This window comes from Dama dama, chromosome X (assembly GCF_033118175.1).
Source record: "Dama dama isolate Ldn47 chromosome X, ASM3311817v1, whole genome shotgun sequence".
Classification (NCBI taxonomy): Eukaryota; Metazoa; Chordata; class Mammalia; order Artiodactyla; family Cervidae; genus Dama; species Dama dama.
Window position 1 is genome coordinate 132382062 of NC_083714.1, and position 16853 is coordinate 132398914.

Sequence of the window (16853 nt, forward strand, 5' to 3'; positions counted from 1 at the left end):
TCGGAGATCCAGCACCCCCCGGGAGTCAATCCATCCGCAGCTCCGCCCTTCCAGGTGATGGTGCGCGGCCACTGCGGCCCCAGGCGCGCAGGTGTGGGCTCCCCAAACAGGGCCGGGGAGGGGGATTTGGGCAACGCGCTGGCAGCCTCGGCAGCCGCCGAAACCGAACCCTGCACCTCCCGGAAAACTCCAAACTCGGCGCTCTCCGCTGCTAGGTGCTTCTGGAAATCGTTTCCCTACCAGATTTGCTCTGAGAAGGGTACGGGCAGATCTGCGGACCTGTATGAAGGAGGCCTGGGCTTTAAGCTGAGCAGGCAAAAATGGACCCCTGCTAGGGGCTCTTCGGCTCGCGCGGGGGGCCCGGGGGCTCCGTGTCCCGGGATGCCTCCGGCCGCGCCTGGCTGGCCCCAGCCCCGGCCCGGCCGCTTCCCGCCCTGGGCATCATGAGTTACTTCCTGTCTTACTGCAAAGCTCATGGCGGCTCGCTGCTCACCGGCTACCAGGCGCTGCGCGCCGAGGGCTTCCTGTGCGACGTGACGCTGGAGGCGGAGGGCAGCGAGTTCCCGGCGCACAGGTCGCTCCTCGCGTGTTCCAGCGACTACTTCAGGGCTCTGTTCAAGAGTCACACCCGGGAATCCCGGGCGAGCGTGATCCACCTGCACGTGCCGTCGGCGGCGGGCCTGCAGCGCCTGCTGGACTTCATCTACACCGCCTGGCTGCCTCTCTCCATGGACACAGTGGAGGACACGCTGGAGGCCGCCAGCTACCTGCAGGTCACCGAGGCCCTGGGGCTTTGCGGCCGCTACCTGGAGCGCCAGCTGGCCCCGGAGAACTGCTGCTTCGCCGCCAACGTGGCGGCTCGCTTTGGCCTGGCGCACACGCTGGGCGCGGCCGAACGCTGCATCGTGACCCACCTGAGGGAGCTGCTGGCGCGGGGCGCGGGCCCGGCCGGCCTTCTGGAGCTCAACCCCGCGTCGCTGAGGGCCGTGCTGGGTGCCCCTGACGTGGCGCGGGTGCCCGAGGCCCGGCTGCTGGGCCTGGCGCTGGCCTGGCTGCGGCAGGAGCCTGAGGCCGAACGCCTGGCCCACTGCACCCAGCTCCTCGAGCGGGTCCGCTTCGGCCTCGTGCCCGCCGACGTGCTGCGGCGCGTGTACTCGGGCTCCGGCCTCACCCTGCCCGCCCGGGTCAAGGGCCTCATCATCCAGGCCCTCAACTACCACACGTCACCCTCCCGCCAGCCGCTCCTGCAGGGCGAGCAGACCAGCGTCCGGAGCCCTCAAACCCGCATCTTGTTGGTCGGGGGGCGCCGGGGGAGGGAGGTGGTGACTGAGGAAGTCGTGGTCCCCGCGCGGGCAGCCCGGGGCAGGGCCGCCGCGCCGGCGCCGGAGGAGGAGGAGGGAGAGGAGGAGGAGGAGGAGGAAGAGGAGCAGGTGGAGGAGGAGGATTGGGAGCTCACCCAGGACGTGGTGGCCTTTGACGTGTACAACCACCGCTGGCGCAGCCTCACGCGGCTGCCTGCTCCGCTGCTGGGGCACAGCGTGTGTGTCGCGGGCAACTTCCTGTTCGTCCTGGGCGGGGAGAGCCCGTCGGGCGGCGCCTGCTCGCCCCCAGCCGACGGCCCGCGGGCTGTCACGGCCCAAGTGCACCGTTACGACCCGCGCTTCCACGTGTGGACGACCGCGCCTCCTATGCGGGAAGCACGGGCCCATTTCTGGTGCGGCGCCGTGGGCGAGGGGCTCCTGGCCGTCGGGGGCCTGGGCGCGGGCGGCCAAGCGCTGGCTTCGGTGGAAATGTATGACCTGCGCCGGGACCGCTGGATGGCGGCCGGGGCGCTGCCGCGGGCTCTGCACGGCCACGCGGGCGCCGTCGGGGACCGCGGCGTCGTGTACATCTCCGGGGGCAAGGCGGGGAGAGGCGACGGCGGCGCGAGCAGCCTCCGGGACGTGTTCTCCCTGGCCCCCGGGGAGCAGGCGTGGAGCAAGAGAGCGCCCATGGGCACGGCCCGCTTCGGGCACCACATGGCAGCCCTGCGCGGCGCGGTGTTCGCCTTTCTGGGGCGCTACGAGCCCTTCTCCGAGATCGAGCGCTACGACCCCAGCACCGACCAGTGGACTCGGCTGCGGCCGCTACCCTACGACCGCTTTTGCTATGGGCTGGCCTTGGTGGAGGAGACGGTGCTGCTACTGGGCGGCCTCAAGTGGCGGGACTCACGCCAGGTGCCCACCCGCAACGTGGTGGGCTATGACCTCGACCTCGACCGCTGGGAGGACATTGGCTGCGCGCTGCCCTGGGCCTGGAGCGGCCTGCAGTGCGCGGTGCTGCAGCTGCCAGACGGTGGGGACGAGCAGAGGGAGGGAGAGCCCGGGGAGACGCCGGATTTTGTGCTGGGCTTAATGGGTTAAGCAGCCTCCTAGCTAGGGAGGAGCAAGTCGTGGGCTTTTCCTAGACTTGGCCAAAGAGAAACATTTGCCCTTATTCTGAGAATGGGAGACAGGAGGGATCAAATTTAGAAGGATATGTGAATCATCTCCAGTGAGCTGGGGATTTCTAGAAATTCTCATGTTGGGCTAGAGATGGACTTTCGAAAATAAAATATGACCCCATTTTCCCTCTTGTACTTAAAAGTGTTTCCCAGGTTCTAAACAGTGATTATTTTTGTGCCAAACAGCCAAAAAACGTACCATAATAAGTTATATACCAGACCAGAAAATTGTTAGGTATAATGACTGTAATAAATGGTTCTAGAAGATGGCATTATCTGAATAAATAGTGAAGGGAAAGTGCCTTGGTTAAAAAACATGCAATCATTGTAGGGAGAACTATGATTTTATGATACAGAATCAAGGTTATAGTTCTGCTCTGATGGTTTAATATAGATATGGAACTGAGAAAAAAAAATCTCCTAGAAAGCACTTTATTTTTGGAGAAAATAACCTAGGTTACATTTTTCTGTACTTCATCCTTACTTACCCTAGTCTGCTTTTGCTCTGACTTTTGGCAGCTTATTGGTTTTAAGTTTTATTTGTACAGCCCTTAGCCATAATAATCCGGCTTCTCTGATTTAGTAGAACATTTAAAGGGGCTTCCCGGGTGGCGCTAGTGGTAAGAAAGCTGCCTGCCAGTGCTGGAGACATGAGAAGCAGTTCTATCCCTTGGTTGGGACGATCCCCTGGAGGAGGAAATGGCAACCCACTCCGGTGTTCTTGCCTGGAGAATCCCATGGACAGAGGAGCCTGGTGGGCTCCAGTCCGTAGGGTCACACAGAGTAGGACATGACTTAAGCGACTCAGCAGCAGCAGCTAACAAAGCCCCTATTTCTTTCATCCTCTTTAAATGTTCATTCTGCAGACACGCTGTAGCTAATACTTGTAAAAAAATTTTTTTAAGTTTATTTTTGATGATACCCTGCCTCCCAGACCCTCTACCCCACGTTCCCAAAAGAATCACAGAGAAAGGAAAGAGCAGCAGGTGAAATTTTAAAGTTTGTGTCAGGTAAATGAGAAACCAACTTGATTTTGCAGAATTTCAGAGAAGATTCTTGTATATACTGGACATTGCCTCTTCTGGCTTATACCACAGTGGAGTGACAAAGTTAAAACTTGTAACTGGGGGTGGTGGGGTGGCGTGTGATTCGGTCACAAAGAAATGTGATGTGGACTGCATGAATAAAATAGGTGCTTTATAAGGATTCATTAAGAGCTGAATTTATTTGACTTCAGTTTACAGTGCCGCCTCTCTCCTAGATTTGAAACTAATGCAATAAAATGTACAGATATATAGCGTTAAAGGTCTCTTTCATGCTAAGCTAGCCACGAGTCTTTTAAAATTCATTAGTTTACTTTTTACCATTTAAAACAACAGAGCCAACTTCACCAAAATAAAAGCCGCTTAGTAGCAACACAGCTAGTCTTTCCATCAACTGCTCGCTGTTGACAGGGGCACAATCTGGCCACTGTATCCACGACACATCCATCAGGTACAGATATTTTTAAGTAAATGTACACATGTGGTCTAGTAAACATCAACAAGTCTAAACACCTGTAACAAGCACACTTCATTTTAGGACAAGAGGTTTCTTTTTTTTTTTTGCTTTTTGTTTTTGTTTTGTTTTTTTACATATACAAAATCCCACAAATTTAATGTGCGTCAATATCCATGCAGTAAATAAATGTTTTTACAAATTGGTTTTTTTAAATGATAAAAATATTACACTGGACCCCAAATTCCATACAAACATTAATACATGATTTCTCATCCACTTTGACTAAATATAGGATTACTGAAAATGTGCTGTAGAAAGGCCACTCTCCTGTACAGTTGTGCAAAGTCTGCAAAACGATAGTGATTCAATGGTGGTTTCAAAAGCAAAGAAAAAGATCCTCGCTGTGGAGTTTTTACTTTCTTCTCTATAGCAAAAATAGTCACTGGCAGATATCTGAACTCTTAGAGATGAAAGTACATTCACTGAGCTGTACAGGCAACAGTATAAAGCTGATTAGAAGTAGATTTCAGGATATAGAAGAGGAAAGGAGGGTCTCTTCCTCCTTCTAAAGAAAAAAAAAAACAAAACCAAAACCCAGCAAACTGTGACTTGTACGTTATGCAGCCAGACACTAAAAAGCAGCACAGTCATTATCATGCTGTGATCACTTTTCAAAAATGAGATGCTTATAAATGGAAATATATGAAGAGGATTTTTTCATAGACTTTATCCACTCTATAGAACAAATCATGAAACTAGGAAAAACCTCTAACAATGGTTTGTCTCGTATAGTTCAATGTAATATCTCTTTGAATGACCATCATCCTCTTGCTCCTCAGGAGAGAGGTACATTTATCTTTTTCAACATTGTTTTCTATATTAGAACACACATCAGCCTGTAACCAAACATATTTTACTTCCCTGCCTGAAGTATAATTACATAAGTTTCACTAACAGACTAGGGGGAAAATTGGACACTAACTGGGAAGTTGATTCATTTTCGTTTATACCTTGTAGGTTTTTAGGAGTTGGAGTTTAAAAACATGAGTTTGGGCTGAAATTATATATATATATGTTAGCTGCCTTTCTGGGTGAGTTAAGTGTGTTTTAAAAAATTCATTCTCAAATTCCTCTGTACACAATCAGCATTTCATCACTACAAAAATAAAGGAAGATTTAAACCAAGAAAATAAAGCAGCTCTATCTTCAATTTTGGTCTCAGTTACAAAAACATCTTACAAAGCTTTGCCCTGATACACCATTGAGTGTCCCCATGGATATGGAATAGTATTTCCATTAACCAGCTTTCACAAGTTAATAGACTATTAAGACGAATATTTGATACCTGAACTTTTCTTATGTTGATGCTCTTCTATTTTGCTTAACTCTTGTATGTATGCGCATCTACATTTCACAAAAATAAAACTACAGCATTAAACTTTGTGCAATGTTTAAGAAAATTCTTAGAACATTTTAATAAATATAAAAAAGGTTTAAATTCTTTCCCACCCACAAGGATGTCTGCACCTGAAAAAATGTGATTTAGTTTTGAAGTCTTGTTTATATAAAATTAACTTAAAGGGAGAAAAGATGACCTTAGATAGAAAACTGCCTTTTTGTGTTTTTTTTTTCCTACTTGAAGACCACCTGTCTTCAGGGTTGTTTGCAAAAGTTAATTTTGAATCATTGAAGACAGTTGATTTTGCACATGGTAAACATAAGCTGAGCACTAACTGCATATAAAATATACAAATGCTCATTAAAGACAGTGGTATTATGACCATATAGGGTTTGTTTCATATAATGGTAACATTAAAGTATAGCTTGTCAACGTGTCCCACACGTTGATATAAAAACTACCTTATATACTTGTTCAAAGTACCAGAAGGTACCAAATGGCCAGAGGGCACAATACACTTACACATGCGTTTCAATGTATGAATGAGTGTGTGTGAGAGAGGAAGTGATTACATCTACTTCAGAAGAAATACTTAATGGGTCATTTGAGGTTGTGTTTTGACAGATATCCAAGAAAAGATCGAGGTACATCTGCTTCCACTGCTGGAATTCTTTCGATGTCAAGTCTGGATTGTCTAGGACTTTATCGATAATGGCTACTTCCCCTTCTCTGGCCTGAAAAACAAAAGGATTCAAGAGTTACAAAAGGGATAGAATTTTTTTCAAATTTAAACTAAAGAGTTAATAGGCAAAAGCCCAGAAGAAACAGCTCTGTTATACTCAAACTCGGGCTTCCCTGGCTTACCTCGGGCTTACCTAGCTCAGATGGTAAAGCATCTGCCTGCAATGCGGGATCCCTGGGTCAGGAAGATCCCCTGGAGAAGGAAATGGCAACCCACTCCAGTACTCTTGCCTGGAAAATTCCATGGATGGAGGAGACTGGTAGGCTACAGTCCATGGGATTGCAGAGTCGGACACGACTGAACAACTTCACTGGTTCACTGGATACTCAAACTCACTATTTAGACTGAAATCCTCAGGTACTTTTTTCTACATGCAGGCACTCTGTATGGTTTGCTTTTCCTTCAGGGCCTATCCTGTTTCCCATCTCTGCCTATGGAAACTTTTCCTCATCCTTTAATATCCAGTTCATATGCCTCTCATTTCTTCAAGCCTTCCTTAAACAACTGAAAAAATGTTTTCTCCTTCATTTCTGTAAGTCCCCATTATGCTTGATCACTGCTGTTGAGTGGGCTTACCACATTGTGTCTTGAGTTACTTTTGTATTGTCCTATCTCCTTCTGCTAGATGCTCAGTTGGCAGTTTGGACCTGAATGAGAATGGGGGCTCCATGAAGTGGGAGGTGGTAAGGATATCTCTGGACCTTAGTTGGGCACCAGAATTATTCTTATGTATATTAAAGCTCTTTAAAAAATTTTGGTCTTAGTTATCAAAAGGTCATTAAGTTGTCCCATGGATTTGCAACAGCATTCACATGAATATCAACTGAGAGCTAATTGATTATGGGAGCTTGGCTGCTGGCTACCAGAAGTTTTTTCAAATCATGCATTTCCTATTCTGTTGATCTCTTCGGTTGTTTAGTCGCTAAGTCATGTTCAACTCTTTTGCGACCTCAAGGACTGTAGCCCACCAGGCTCTTTCTTCCATGGAACTTTCTAGGCAAGAATACTGGAGTGGCAGCCATTTCCTTCTCCAGGGGATCTCCTCCACCCAGGGATCAAACCTGTGTCAACCTGCACTGGAAGGCGGATTCTTTACCACTGACCACCAGAGAAGCCCAGGATCTCTTTGGTACTGTTTCAAAATTATGAAACCTCAGCAGTAGCCTATGGATCTGAAATATTTTCCAAAGAAACTCTCTGACCTTCTATTTCTTGAAATGACTGCATCACAAACTCGGTATGACAGTTCTTTTCTGTTTTTGAGTTTTTCACGGTGCATGGTCTGATTAGGGAGAATATGTTTGGCAGGCCCTCTCCACTGAGACACACAGTGAGGGGGCTGACTTTTCTGGCTCCTTCTTCAACTTCCTGCCTGTTTCCCTTTCCTCACAACCTCCTCCCCAATCTGGGGGTGGCATAAGAAGACTGGAGACAATGTAAGTGCTTATGGAAATGTATAAGAAAAAAGTGACATGTGAGTTGGGAACTGCTAATGTATACAGCACAATTACAAAATTTCCACATGGAATATGAAACAATGTGGCTTCACTCCAAATGTGCTACAAGACATATTCATAAAATATCTCAAACCCTTTTAGCACCCACCCCTGCATGAACGCTGTGCTCTTTTAATAACTGTATCAATTCTACAACATGGCATATTTATCCTAGGAAAACAAAAGACTGAGGAATAACACTAGCCCTGCATTTTTGGACAAAAAAAAATTAATTACATCCTGTTTTCTCCTAGAACTAAGTCACATAACATGTAGTCTGTGCATGCTCTGAGATGTTAATATAAAGTTAAGATTATTTCCTTTTGGCCAAATACACTTATAACATTCATTCTATTTATCCCCCTCCCATTTTGTATTTTGTCCCTTAGAGTATCTGATAATCGATTTTGAGTTCAGGAATGAATCTCTTAAAATGAATGTCTCCTTCCATTTCATATCTTACCTTTAAAGTGCTTTTGAGAATTCTCAGCCTGTGTAGTTTTTCATTCATCACAGGATCATTACATCTCTTTATAAATGATAGTTTGTATTCCATCTTAGTTGAAATGCGATGTTCTCCCAGAGGCGACAGACTGGCTTGCTCCAATGCCCTGTATAAATCTTGCAAAGAGTCTCCTAACTTTTCTTCCCTACTTTCACCTGCAATGTCCAAAAAAAAAAAAAACAACAACAACAACAAAAAAAAAAAGAGAGAAATATGAATCCAGTGTAATACAGTGATTTGACACTCCAAAAATCTACTAAACAAACAAACAAAAAGTATCTGAGAAACGGAATAATGAATGATTGGGAAAACACTATTACATTAAAAAAAGAAAAACAACCCATCAAACCCACAGTTGCTCGTTATATTGGGTAAGACTAGCTACAGGCAGCCAATTGTTTTAGAATAATCAATTAATAGGATGCTTTAACAAAATACTCTCTTAATAAATAGCAAATCATTGTACATATCTTGAGTCCATTAAATTCAAAGAATTACAGTACAAAAGGTACACAACACAGAAACAATTCTGAACATAATTTAACATTTTAAAACAGTAATGAATATCCCTTATCATTATACTGATAAGCACAGATGTGCTAAGTAACAGAGCTCTCCTGGTTTAGCAATAATAAATGAACTAAGTTTTACATTTTTCTAGAATTCATAAGATGGAATGGCATTCGCTGGAGTATATATGATTGTAAAAATCTTCCAAAAGTATACTGTAGAGGATTATTAGGTTTCATGTGACTGCCATAGTAATGCCTGCCACACTGTAAATATAGTAAATGATCATAAATTATCATCAATGATAATGCTTTAATTAGAATGACATGTGGGAATGTTTATATGCAAATATAAGTAAAAATCTGGCAAGTATTGAAGGAAGCTACTTAACATTTGAAGGACTAAGGAAGAAAACACTCCAATTAAATATTTTTGAGAAAGAAAAAAAAAAGATCTGGTTCAGGAAAGCATCTTGAATCTATTTGAGCAAATCAAACTACCATATTATTCTTGAATTGTCTGACTACTGATGTATTTTTCTCAATGATAAACAAAGATTAACTTGGATTTTGCTTGGATTGGCAGATAGGGTTAGGGTTATATCACATTTCCTTTAATAGAGAGCCAAAGAGTCCTATTTGAGGAATGCTAATTACACTGGCCCAAAAAGTAAATATGGAATATCATTCATTCCACCATGGTCCATGTGAATATTTTAGGCTTTCTGACACAGTTTAAAAAAAATTAAAAGACACCCTAATTGGTAATAATGTAAACATTTATATGTGTCAGGCACTAGGGTAAATGCTTAACATTCATGATCTCATTTAATCCTCATAGCAGTACCGGAGTAGATCTATTTGATTTTCATTTTCTAGCAGGGAAGTACCTTGCTCAAGGTCACATTTACTAAGTGGTGGAGTTGGAATTCCAACTGAGCAGTCTGGCTCCAGAATTCATGATTTTAATAAGAATTCTAGACTGCCAGTTTTGTCAGGAACCATTTGAACTGTGTATTAAACAGGAGGTGTTAATGAATTTGCGAGATGCTTAAAATGCAGCATTTAAAAAAATTTTTTTTAGAGTGTACCTAAAACTTCCCCCAAAGCCCACAAACATAGTACCTTAACTTGAAGGGATCACCTTTAGGATGAAAAAGTGACTTCATTTAAGTTCCATATTCATTTTTTACTTTCCTGCTAAGGTTAGCAACTATTGGTAAGTATGATTATTGAGTTCTCTCATTAGAAAGTCCCTTGTTATCAGCACCGGCTACCACTATTCCTCTACAACAAACTTTAACATCCTAGTCATGTATCTAAGTTAGAACTATAATCTAACTATAATCTAAAAGTACAAAAAAAGAAAACCCTTTAAACAACAGGTTTTTCATTTTCTGTTGCCTCATCTTTCAATGTTTGCACCACCTAGAGGATTCCTAGGGGCTGGGTTGGGGGTACAGAGGACTGTAAAAAGAGGAACTAACTGCCTTGTGGGCTAAGAAGGTTGAAGTGAGATAAGGAATTTTAAACAGAACGGTTTAGAGCCAGGAAGGCACAAAATCAGAAGGTCATTCAGTGTAAAACTAAATGGAGTTGTAAAAACAAGGATACATTTGAACAGCATAATTCCATTTCATAAAATCATAGGCCAGGAAAGAACCCTGAGGAATTATTTAGTAGTTATCATTATTTTTGCCTCAAGGCAAGACTGCATCTTAAGCCAGAAGAATTTCATAAAGCAGAGGGTGGGGGAGAAATTGGAGCGCTAACAGATGTGAATTATAGTAGTCTAGGTTTCATGTAGCCTAATGTATTATTCGCTTTTCAGTTCTTAAAGGAAGGTAAAGAAAAAAGGAATTCAAATAATAGTTTTAGGATTTAAGGGAGGCAGAAATATTTCCACATAGTAAATTTTTAAGATAACCTTCTTCCATATTACCTAACACTGTAAGGAGTATATATTTTGTTGAAAAAACATTCTTACCCAGTTTTCTTTCTCCTCAATTCTTAAAGTTTGTGGAATATTGAGTCACATGCTGGATTATAAAATAAAATTTCAATGTAGTTTTATTTCAAGAATGGTAAAGATTTAATATAAAAAATGACAAACATGACTTAACACTGAAAGCTTTTTTTTTTCTTCTTGCCGTTAAGGGAGGGGGGAGGAGGAAAGCGTTCAACCAAAGTACAACATATAATTCTACAAAGAATCTGGTTTGACAGCTGTAAGGAGAATCACGCATGGATTTATCTCTGGGCAGCACATATGAACAGGGAATCACAAGGAGACAGAACAGAGAAACATTTCCAAGCTATGAATGGAATAGAGATATTAAAGATAAGTCAGGCCTCCTTCCCCCACCCCTACACACCATACACATATGCGACACAAGACAGAGTGGTGGGGTGAGGAAGATGAAGGATTGAGATGCCAGGCTCCTACAAAATGCCACCAATTACTAAACATTTTAAGACTAGACAAAGAGTCCCTTTATTTTCAGAGGAAGGGGGTGAGGGCCGGAGTCACATTAGAAATCTGATTCACTGTGCTCAACAGTCAAAACAACACAGAACTCAACATTCAAGACAAAAACAGACCTTTATTTTCTTTTATAATTTTCAAACTGGTTTCCTTGATTTTTTTTTTCTTAGATGAATACCAATTAACTCAATTGGGGCTACCGCTGCAACTGAAAATGTGAAAGCACCTTTACTTCTTCTTTTTGCCCTCTTCTTCTTTGTCTCCTTCTCTTCTGGTTTCTCTTTTAAACCCTTGCTTTTCTTCTCCTAGAAGAGGCTTGCTTTGGAAGAGGAGGCAAGCACTTGGTGAGGTCTGCTTCCTGATTGACTTTCTTTCAGTATGCCAGTTCAGTCATGGGAACGCTGGCCCCAAGCCCAGCTCTTTCCGAATTTGAATGGATGGTTTCTGAAAGTTGGTAAAGTGTAGAAAACCACATGCAAACCACAGGACATATAGAGGAACCTTCTGTGATTCCTCAAGAGGAAGTGTATCCCTGATACAATGAAATTTAAATTTGTATCAAATTGATTCAGAAATTCTGGGTCTATGCAGGAGTAAATTTGCCCTCAAATCACATTTACAACATGAAAATCAGTCCTGTGTCAGATGACACACTTTTCTATTTCAATTTTACTAAAGTGAAGAGAACATATAAAGTTCTCTTTCCTATATAAAATTTCATTGATAGATTTGAGGATCCCAATGAAGTTATGGATAACTTGTATTCTGAGCCAAGGGAGGACTCGTTTCTGGCTGTGTCATAGTGGCAGGGCTAGAAGATCCTCTTTATCATTTCGTTTATACTCTAGCTACACCATGAAACACTGTGACTCTAAGAAATGCACTGAGCATCAGTATAGTTGTGTCTGGCTCCTTCAGGTTGCATATGACCTCCAGGCAGTGATAAGGAAAAGCTCAATGAAAAGATTAGCCAATAGAAAATAATAGTTTGTTGGAACTTTCTTGAAAAGGCTTATTAGCAGATGATAATGCATTCCTCAAACACTGCAGGATGCTTGACGTATTTCCTTACATTCATGCCCAGTGGTTTTTAAACTTTTTTGATTGTATACCCTTTTCAGTTAAAACACTTTTGTTGATAAATATTCAATATATGTATTACTCTATATTAATAGATATAATAAGATAGACACAGAAGAGATATTCGAGAAAATGAGATACGAAACCTGAGGAGAAATCCCAGTGTTTTTTCGTCCTGTACCTCACTCCATGTGTACCTTCTTTAGAGACCTAGACTGTGACTTTCCCTGAGTGCATATGCCTTGCTCTCTTTGCATTTCCCAATCTTCTACAGGACATGGTGTCTGATGAACCCAATGTTTAAACTGAGCGATGATTTTCTTCACTTTAGACACTAAGTACTCCAAAGAGGACTCCGTATCAGTCTGAGTAATTTTTATGCCAGTCTCTTGTGTAATGTCGTTCATGTTTCTTTGGTGAAAATTAAGAGCAGAATATATGTGTGGCCACCTAAAATGTTATTCTGGTGCCCTCGCTGTTTCCCTGCCTCTGCAATGACAGTGTGGAAGGAGAGTAAAAAATGAAAACAAAACAAAACAAAACGAGTTTACCAACTAGGCTCTTAAAGAATCAAGTCAGCAATGAATAATCAGTTCTTGTACATGTTTTGGAAGGGAACTGTGCTCTTTTAAAATTGGACAATGATGTCCTCGTGGAAACAGTTGTTCCTTCCACAACACAACTGGATAATGAGCATAGAAAGCTGGAAAAGGCTAAGTCACAAGTGGGGGAGAAGGCTGGACATAGTAGCATTAGTCACCAGTCAAATGTGAGAGGTATTCGTTCTTGTACGGTCGCGGAGTGCTCTAAGGCTTCCAGGCGAATGGCATCAAGTATGTGGAGCACTATTCTTGCCATGAAAGGCAATTAGCATTTGCATTGAGACACAGGACTGTTTTCTGTGAATACTAATTTACCAGTGCGCCATAATGAACAACTTATTTATATGTAAGGTGCCAAAGTTTTAATGGGTTTAATGGAGACAGGTTCAATGTCTGTAGGTTTTTTGCTAAAGATGATAATGCATTCAGGAGTTTACACTATAATCTGAATTGTTTTATAATGAAAGATTAGTTCTTTTAATTCATGTTTTTATATAAGTCAACTAGCTATGCCTTGTAAAACTGGGGGGAGAACAGTTTGTTATAAAGCATATGCTTTTAAAACTTGGCTTTTACTTGTTACTCTGTAATCAACTACCCTTCTCATAATTAGAATTAATTGGTTTGTTTTATTTTAGGCAAAATAACAATAATTTGTCTGATGAAAAAAACTGAGGAGAAAAAAAAGTCTCTTTTTGAAAGGACAGCTTGAGTGAGTCCACCAATATTGCTAAGTGTATTTTTAAGGAATATGTGAAACCCATCCCTGTCCGAATGACCTTGTGCTTCACCAAAATTAAGTACAGCCATATCAGTGTCTGTCAATCCCTTCTGCACAAAAGTAAAGCTGACTTCCATAAAGAGGTGACACCACAGACAGAGCTGAAGCTTATTCTACATTTCATTCTCAAAGTAGGTAATTTCTGCCGAATTATGTGGTTTAATGCCACAACTATGAACGTGGTTGCATTTTCAGGGTATTAGGGTAGTTTTTATGACAAATAGTTCAGATGGCAAAATCTTGGTGTCCTTGGCATTGATTTATTGACCCAAAGGGAAGGTTCTTTGAAGGAGAATTGCAAACATAAATAACAGATTCTATATTTACCCAGCGAATTTAGAAATTTTATATAAAGACATGGAGGTCAAGGTACCTGGTTCTTAGGCAGGAATTCATAAAGGATACAGTTTAAAAACAAAGCTAAAAGATGATTATTAAAAAATTAATGTGGAGTCATCATATTCCTTAATGAGAAAAAACTAAAATTCTTTATATCATAAAATTTTACTATGACTTAAACAGGGAGAATGACTCAAGACAATCCCACGAATATTTAAAACCAACATAATACTTTTTGATGCATTTCTACATATCAGAACCATCATTTTTATATATACTTAAAAAAACACATTAAAATGGTTAGAGCACAGAGGCAACTGTAAGGCATATCAATGTGATTTTATTCACAACACAAATTCCATTTGTGAGAAAGAAGCATAGATTACTCCTCTTTAGAAAGATATTTACTATCAAGCATACTTAGCAAATTATTTAGCTATCTAAAAAGATCTTATACCAATTGGTCATATTTTTATTTTTATGTAATTTATATTTTTACAAGTATTGACATTATGCAATACCACACACTGCGGTGACAGGAAGAAAAAAAACATTTCCAAATACAATGTTAAATTATCTGTTCATTGCACAGTATGAAATATCCATTAATTAGCATTGAAATTATTACAGAGTATCTTATCCAACTAAATAAAGGAAATTTCACATCCACTACAGAAGAAAAATAAGCAATATTGAGCCATAAGGGACCCAGTTACATAGTATTAAATAATATCTGAAACTATTTTGAAAGACAACCAGACAAAATACTTTTTCCAAAGTGAAAACCACAGCCTATAGATTTGGAAAATTTTACAGAAAAGAATAGCTCATGCCTGTCCTATGAGGCAACACCATTTGTATACAAGTGCCAAGAAGTAAGGAGAAAGTTAGGATTTTAGCTGAGGAATCTACTAAAGCCTGGCATGTGGCATTTTCTTCATTAGTGCCACTGAAAGCAGTCTCTGTGTTGCACCTGAATACACTTTATAATAGAATAAACATAGTAGTTTCAGAGCAGGTTGTAGATACCTTGCCTTAATAGATTACACTTAATGTAGTACAATACAGCACGTCAAGTTTTAAAAATGCAAAATACACTTAACACACAGAATTTGCTTTCTCTGCTTTGCCTTCAAGAGGCCACTGAAGAGTCCATTGAACAGCCAGGGTTTCTAGTTATTGGAGCTGATCCCTCTCCTTTCCTGTGACAGGAGAACACAACTGAGCCCTTTCCCAGTCAGTACCCTGTGCCTCTGTTCACCCACAGAAACAGCAGTTTTCTGTCACTGTGCTCCATCTTGATTGGCTTTGATCTTATGCTAGTCCCAGTGAAGAAAGCTTGCATTCTTCTTAAGAGTGGCCTGCCCCTCTTAATATCCCTTTAGGGAGGCCCCCAATCCAAAACACTTGATGATCTAAGCTTTTAAAAGTCTGTTTTCTGTTATAAACAGCAAGGACGAGGCCATTTTAGTTGCTTGCAAGAGGTTGATGTTAAGTCTGCGTCGTGCCGACTCTCTCCGATCTAAATTCTCTAAACATTAGCTTATCAATCTGTGAGTCCAATGGGTTGAGTGCCAACAGAAGTGGATCCGATTTGGCATGGAGAGGTTCTACCAACTCTCGCAGTGTATTAGCCTAATATGATAAAGCAGTGATACAATATGATGAAAGACCTGCGAGTGCCATTATTTCCAAAGCATATTAGTATTTGTATTAGAAATACCATCATGCAATACCCATGAAGAGAAAAATATGGCTAGAATTGCATATGGTTTTAATACCATAATGTCTTTGTGTTGGCATGCAAGTCTACTTGGCCGAAAATGGGACTTTATTTTAAGCCTGGTTTTCTCGAATTGCCAATCTTATGTATACAAAATAATACACAGCACAGATATATCTTTTCTCACCTCTATACTTGTACATGCGTATCTGTAATTTTAATCAGAAAGTTTATGTTAAAAGTATTCTCCACACACATGTAAAATGATTAGTCTTCTAAGAAAATAAACTGTAGTTCTATACAAGATCTTTCCTCAAATTCACCCAGTCAAGAAGTATGAGGAAAAGTTTTCTGGTCTACCTTCTATCTAACTAGCCCGATTCACATGCTACCACGTGCTGAGCGGTGAGACAGAAAAGCCCAGCTAGTGTGACTCCAAGGAAGTGGTCGAATGTGGACCAATACAAAGTGAGCAGAGGTGAAAAGCTCTCACACGGTCAACGTGATGAAAGGGTGACTTGACACCCGAGCACAAGTCACATTCTTAGGAATTAAGAAACTAGAAGAGACTAAAGTTTCTGAATGACTTGGAAAACTCAGAACAAGTGGGCTAAAAATAAACTGTAGTCTCTTTTAGTTCATTTTATTTTGGATATTGAGGAGTTCAAATATTGCCACCAGACACCAGTCAGTGTTTTTTTTTTTTTTTTTCTTTCTAACCTAGGGCAGATCTTTGTTTGCTACATCCTTTAGTACCTTTTGAGTTATATCAAGAAAAAGGAACAAACTGGGAGAGGGAACAGAGACAGTATGTTGCTCACTACTAGCTCCTTTATAAAATGGGAAGGGAGTGTGTTGCCCACAGCACAGTATTTAGAAAACAGGATGCAGTATGCTTCAGAAATCAGCAGATCTAATTTTTGTTTCTCATATCATAACCTTCTTTTGCAGAAAAGGGGCTGGAAACTAAGTAATCTTCATAGGTAGGTCAAATGAAAGAGAAGACAACACCTTATTTTATTTTTTTAAAGAAAATTATAATACTGTAATGCTAACTCTGGATTCTACCACTCTGTTTCATAAGGTCATGGAACTTCAAACGGTAAAGTCAGAGGCAATCTAATGCTTGGCACAAGGTCATCCTTAAATTTAAACTGTTTCTAATTTATCTATGCAACTCAAATATTTTCCCCTCAAAAACAACTTACAT

The 16853-nt window shown here is 41.5% G+C and overlaps 2 protein-coding genes across 5 annotated transcripts in view; one reads left to right on the forward strand and one right to left on the reverse strand.

Moving 5' to 3' along the window:
- Window positions 1-443: 443 nt before the first annotated feature.
- Window positions 444-2402, forward strand: KLHL34 (kelch like family member 34). Its single transcript, XM_061137712.1, has one exon. The coding sequence runs from the start codon at window positions 444-446 to the stop codon at window positions 2400-2402; it is 1959 nt and encodes a 652-aa protein (XP_060993695.1).
- A 1286-nt stretch (window positions 2403-3688) lies between these two features.
- CNKSR2 (connector enhancer of kinase suppressor of Ras 2) overlaps window positions 3689-16853 on the reverse strand; it is a 271503-nt gene continuing 258338 nt past the window's right edge. For all 4 annotated transcript variants that reach the window (XM_061136326.1, XM_061136325.1, XM_061136324.1 and 1 more), the window contains 2 exons: window positions 8083-8279; window positions 3689-6115 (listed from right to left, as the gene is read on the reverse strand). In XM_061136326.1, the coding sequence (XP_060992309.1) occupies window positions 5900-6115; window positions 8083-8279 (413 nt within the window). In that variant the 3' untranslated portion in view covers window positions 3689-5899. The remainder of the gene's footprint in view (window positions 6116-8082; window positions 8280-16853) is intronic.